Source organism: Lolium perenne, chromosome 2 (assembly GCF_019359855.2).
Source record: "Lolium perenne isolate Kyuss_39 chromosome 2, Kyuss_2.0, whole genome shotgun sequence".
Classification (NCBI taxonomy): domain Eukaryota; kingdom Viridiplantae; phylum Streptophyta; class Magnoliopsida; order Poales; family Poaceae; genus Lolium; species Lolium perenne.
The window spans coordinates 320269321-320274675 of record NC_067245.2 but is presented as its reverse complement, the minus strand read 5'-3'; the positions used below and the strand labels follow the sequence as shown (position 1 = coordinate 320274675).

The 5355-nt window shown below is 42.2% G+C and overlaps 1 protein-coding gene across 1 annotated transcript; it reads left to right on the top strand.

Moving 5' to 3' along the window:
* Positions 1–647: 647 nt before the first annotated feature.
* Positions 648–4929, top strand: LOC127336655 (soluble inorganic pyrophosphatase). Its single transcript, XM_051363491.2, has 9 exons — positions 648–802; positions 1233–1366; positions 1459–1487; positions 3428–3493; positions 3727–3834; positions 4167–4232; positions 4314–4434; positions 4530–4611; positions 4730–4929. The coding sequence occupies exons 2-9, from the start codon at positions 1237–1239 to the stop codon at positions 4770–4772; spliced, it is 645 nt and encodes a 214-aa protein (XP_051219451.1). The 5' UTR covers positions 648–802; positions 1233–1236; the 3' UTR covers positions 4773–4929.
* Positions 4930–5355: the final 426 nt, after the last annotated feature.

Sequence of the window (5355 nt, the reverse complement as noted above, 5' to 3'; positions counted from 1 at the left end):
TGTCTAGGATCGGCTTACGATCACCGTGCGTGACCGCGAGGCCCAATCACGAGTAGGATGATCCGATTATGCGGTGAAAACCCCAAATCGTCGTAGATCGTTTTAGCTTTATCTTGATCAAGCAGGACCACCATATATTCGTACACCTTGTGCGAATCATGGGTGGATCGGCTCCTTGAGCCGATTCACAGGACAACCTGAGAGCCGATCGAGACTCGTATTTAATGTTTACGTGTATGCCATGCAGGAAACTAAGCGAGGCATCTCCATCACCTTCCTGACCAGGTATAGGTCAGGTGGCACGCCCTTGCACCAGCATCGGACGTGCGTGCCGGAGTCTTTGCGGGCCGTCGCTCGGAGGGACCAGGGCCAGCCGCAGCCCTAAGTTGCTCCCGGCTCTCCTGTGTTGCCCGTCGCTGCTCGCCGGTGGGTTTCTGACCGCAACAGTAGTACTTCCTCTATCTTATGAAACTTGTTTTAAGTTTATTTAAATTTTAAATATATCTACGTACTAGATAGTGTCTAGATATACATTTATTTTTTTAGCAAATCTAAGATAACTTTGATACTAAGACGGAAGGACTACATGAGATACCCAGGGGCTGATCTGTTATTGAAATAATTAAAGCGGGGTGCTAACTGAAAAACAAAAATAATCAGCATTCACTCATTTCCCTTTTAAGCGCCTGCTCCAGAGTGAACCTGCCAACCAGAGGAGTCAAGCAATCAATCGGCTTGATTCGGTCTCTTCCTTCCCCCTCCTTCCACCGCCGTCCGCCCGGCCGTCTCCAACCCTTCGCAGGTGATCCCTTCTCCGGACCTGAGTTCTTTTGATCCAAATCTTAGCTTCCTTTCTCGTCGATCGATGGAAAGCTCTAATTTGATTTGTCCTGATTTCGGTCTGTCCGTGTTCTTATGGACGATTAAGGTGACGCGGAGAATCGACCCAACCGTAGTTAGTTATGAACCTAGGATCGGTTGGATCAGGGACTGCCTGTTCATTTCCTCACAAGAACAAATGAAAAAAAAAATACTACTGCATGTTCCTTTCCTGTTAGCTGCTTGTCACAAGGGCAAGGGTGTGTCACTCCACTTGGTGTTGTTCACTTTGAGTAGACAAAAATATCTATATAATATGGATTTCACTGGATGGTTTGAGAATTAGTCAAAACAGAACATGTTGGGTTCGGTTTGTCATGTGGAATTTTTTGATTTGTGGTTCCTTTTGGTAGGAGGATGAGTGAAGAGGATTCACCGAGCGCCGCTGAGCAGGGGAGGCGCCCCACCCCGAAGCTCAATGAGAGGATCCTGTCATCTCTGTCGAGGAGATCCGTAGCCGCGCATCCATGGCATGATCTGGAGATTGGTGAGGAAGAAGACTTTCTTCATTTCCTGTTCTAGCTTTACCAAATACCTTGTACAGATAAGCATGCTGATTGAGTTTGGTTCTGCATGCAGGCCCTGAGGCTCCCACTGTGTTCAATGTTGTAAGTGCCATCTTTGCCTTGTCCATCAAACATCTTTGTGAGATTTTAAGAGATTCTGATGTTGTGGCTAATCAAATTATTAGTCTGGAGCTTTGGGTTCGAATGGGGCAACGGGAATTGGGAAATGATGATTTATCTTGTCATATAGCTCTAGCTCTGTTTACTTTTTAGTGCTTACGCATTACTTGATGCTGTTGCTGCCGTCTTTGTGTAAGGTCTCAGTAAGGTGTAGTTTAGTTTCGATTTAGCAGTTTATTTGTGTACTTGTGAAACACATGATGGCCAATTTTATTTTACCTAGTACAAGGTTCCACACAGCTATGCCATTTATGAACTGTATTTAGTAGATTAAAGCAAGACAAGTAGTTGAACTCCTAATGTTACTATTATAGGAACCTGCTACAGCCTTTAAATGATATACTGGTTCGTTTCATTCCAATGGTTCTTCACATCCTACAAGAAAGTAATCAGTGTCATGATAGACATATTATATCCGCAATACAAATAGCATGGTAGATATATTTAGCTCTAACTCATGGAGTAATCAGTATCATGTTTGGTAACGAGGTAACTGAATCGTAACATCGCCCAACACAGTCATCATTGATGCTTCCCATACCTGGAACCTTCAGTGGTTGGCAAAATAGATGTCAATTGATATTTAGCCTATTTGGGAACATCACTTTTAATTTTAAGTACGTGAACGGTTCTCAGTGTTTTTTTACTGGCCTCGGTTTATCATAATCTTTTAGGCTTGAGATCCTGGTGTCGAGTGTGGAGAGAGTATCTAGTGCTACAGCCTATTTGGCTGCTACCAGTTTCCAGGGACATGAGCCGTTCAATTCAATTGGATGGATAGGATCTTAGCAGGTTGCTCTATGACTCTCTGTCTGTAACATTTGCATTCTACACCCGAGTTGAATTTTCTCTTGCAGAGTAGAGCGGGACTGAGTTGTTGGGTTCAACTCTCATGCTCTCCCCAAATCCTTTATGCTCGTGAGGGCACAAATTCTCCCCAAATCTTCATCTATGGGTTAGCGTGGCGTCGTGATTCGGCTGCAGCTCACCACAGCACCGCAATTCTCTCCTCTTCCGGCTCGATTTGAGTCTTCCGTTGGTTCTGTAGCAGCCGCTGGCACATGTAGCTTGTGAATCTGCTGCCATGGCCTCCCAAACACCCCTTTACAACAATTGAGTTATGGATCTGCTGGTTGCTTTGGAGATTTCGTGAAAGCATGGTGAAGAAAGAACTGACTTCTATGAGAAGATTTTGCTAATCTTCGGTGAAGATCTACGTCTGGCTCCTACACTTTTATTGTCATGAGGACCAAGCCTTGAACGAAATTATGCTGTTACTGCCAGAAAAAGCAAATATTTGGGGGTCCAGATGCAAATTATGTGCTCATTGGAAGGAAGTCTGTACGAGATTCAATCATATCCATCCAATTTAATCGAACGGCCCTGTTGCTCCTGGAAACTGGTAGCAGCCAAATAGGCTGTAGCACTAGATACTCTCTCGTCGAGTGTGCACTATCTGTTAATACCATGGTATCACTAGCTTCAGCATGCCTCTTCTAAAGTTGATTCTTCTGGAACTCTTGAATTTCTGCTGGACAAATTCAAGCCAGGATTCTAATCCTGATAAAAAAATTCCCCTCTAAAGTAGACCAATGGTTGCCTTAGGAATTCGTATCCTTCAAATCAAAAGAGAAGTGATTTTAGTCTATTCATTCATTTTTCTATAGAAACAATTTTATGCATTGAACATGATTGCCATTATTCTGCAACATCTGGATATGTCACTCTGTTGGCAAAAGGTTGATTGTCAGCAATAAAAAAGTAGTTTGGGTGGTCGAACCTAAAAGCTTTATCGATACTTGGTCCCGGACAATCCATGCAAATTATGTTTAAATAAAGTTTCTCTGTATGTAACACGGCAGGTTGTTGAGATCACAAAGGGAAGCAAAGTAAAATATGAGCTTGACAAGAAAACTGGGCTGATTAAGGTATATGTTCTGTTCGTAAGATCGCTTGCAAGTTGACTATCGCTTTCTTTTTCAAGATCAACATGATATTTTCAATTTTAATCTATTTCTGTAAGGAATGAAAAGCAATGATCAGCATAATGTACATCTCCTACTATGTGCTATATAACATTGACCTGCATACTACACCTGCACTTTTAGTTGGACTTTTTTTTCCTCTGTCTAAAAGTGTAATGTGTTACATACCTTTCCAGGTTGATCGAATCCTATACTCATCAGTTGTATATCCACATAACTATGGTTTCGTTCCAAGGACTCTGTGTGAAGACAATGACCCACTGGATGTTTTGGTCTTGATGCAGGTAAATCTTACTTTACCCCTTCTTTGTTGATGTGTGGGGTACGCACTTATACATTGTTAAGTCATGCTGTGGAACGGTAAATGTCTTATTGTTTAACTGGATAACTATGGGGCATAATTAATATTTCTTGGGAAAAAGGCTTTGATGTTGATGTTGTTGATAACTATGGGCATAATTAACATGGTGTCTAAGAATGACGAACTTGCACTCTTGGACTGGTACCCTTGTATTTTTCATTTTGTCACGAGCACAAGTTATTTGAGGTTGCAGTATTGAATATTATGGAATCATGTTGTTCTGTGATGATAATTACATAATTTTATCTCCCACAGGAACCTGTTGTTCCTGGTTCCTTCCTCCGAGCTAGAGCAATTGGCCTTATGCCCATGATTGACCAGGTATTCCTTGTTCAGTCGTGTTATGGTTTAGGGAAATGAACGTTACTTCTTTATCTGAGGGTAACATTTGGCTGTGATTAGGGTGAAAAGGATGACAAGATTATAGCAGTTTGTGCTGATGATCCTGAATACCGTCACTACAATGACATCAGTGAGCTGTCTCCTCATCGCCTCCAGGAGATCAAACGCTTCTTTGAGGACTGTATCCTGCATAATTCAATTTATTGTTTCCTTTTTACATGCTATAGTAGAGTATCCTTAGTGCCATTTGTTCGCATCCTTAGTGCCAACTTTTAGACAAGAAGAACGAGAATAAGGAAGTTGCTGTTGACGCATTCTTACCTGCGACCACTGCTATCGAGGCCATTCAGTATTCCATGTAAGTTCAATTTTGCGCTGATCCCTATGATGATTTTTTGTTTTTGTTTGTTACAAAAGTGATGGTCAAGTTATCATTTGATTTGCATTGACACTTCAGTTATTTTGGGTTATGACAGGGACCTGTATGGGCAATATATTTTGCAAAGCTTAAGGCAGTAGAGTCCCAGTGGTTGTGTCATGGAATCTTGTATTAATAGCAAGTGCGAACGAGTTTGAGACACTGTGACACACATAATTGGACAACAATGTGTACTCATGATTTGGATATACCGACTTTGTTGGGTTACTATTTATGAATAAGTGATGCTTTATGATTCGGAATCGATACTCAAATCATATCTAACAGAAAGTTTCAATATGAGTTTTTCCTGTACTTGTTAACAAATTGTTTGCACGTTCACTTCTGTATCCCTGATGGTAGGACACTACTTGAGAGCGTTGGTATATTTTGCCACGCAAAATTGCTGCGCGACACCAGGATAACGCTGGAGATTGCCCGGCGTCCATCCTGGAGATTGCAAGAAATGCTTCTTCAACCTCTCCACCGGATTCTTGGGTCCTGTCTGACTCCCGCTCTTAGCTGACACCTCCATGATCTTGTTCCTTCACCCCTTCACCGGCGACATTATATACTTCCGTCATGCATGCCCCTGCTAAAATCCTACTAGGCGATGGTTCCTGTATACTTGCCTCCTTGAGTGTGAGCATAGATGGAACAACGGCGTTCATGATTGTGCATCAA

Excerpts from the sequence above, each read along its gene's own strand:
- LOC127336655 (XM_051363491.2), top strand. The coding sequence starts at position 1,237 with ATGAGTGAAGAGGATTCACCGAGCGCCGCTGAGCAGGGGAGGCGCCCC. Across the intron at positions 3,835-4,166 it reads ATGTTTTGGTCTTGATGCAG|GAACCTGTTGTTCCTGGTTC; the intron begins GTAAATCTTACT and ends TATCTCCCACAG. Across the intron at positions 4,612-4,729 it reads GAGGCCATTCAGTATTCCAT|GGACCTGTATGGGCAATATA; the intron begins GTAAGTTCAATT and ends GGGTTATGACAG.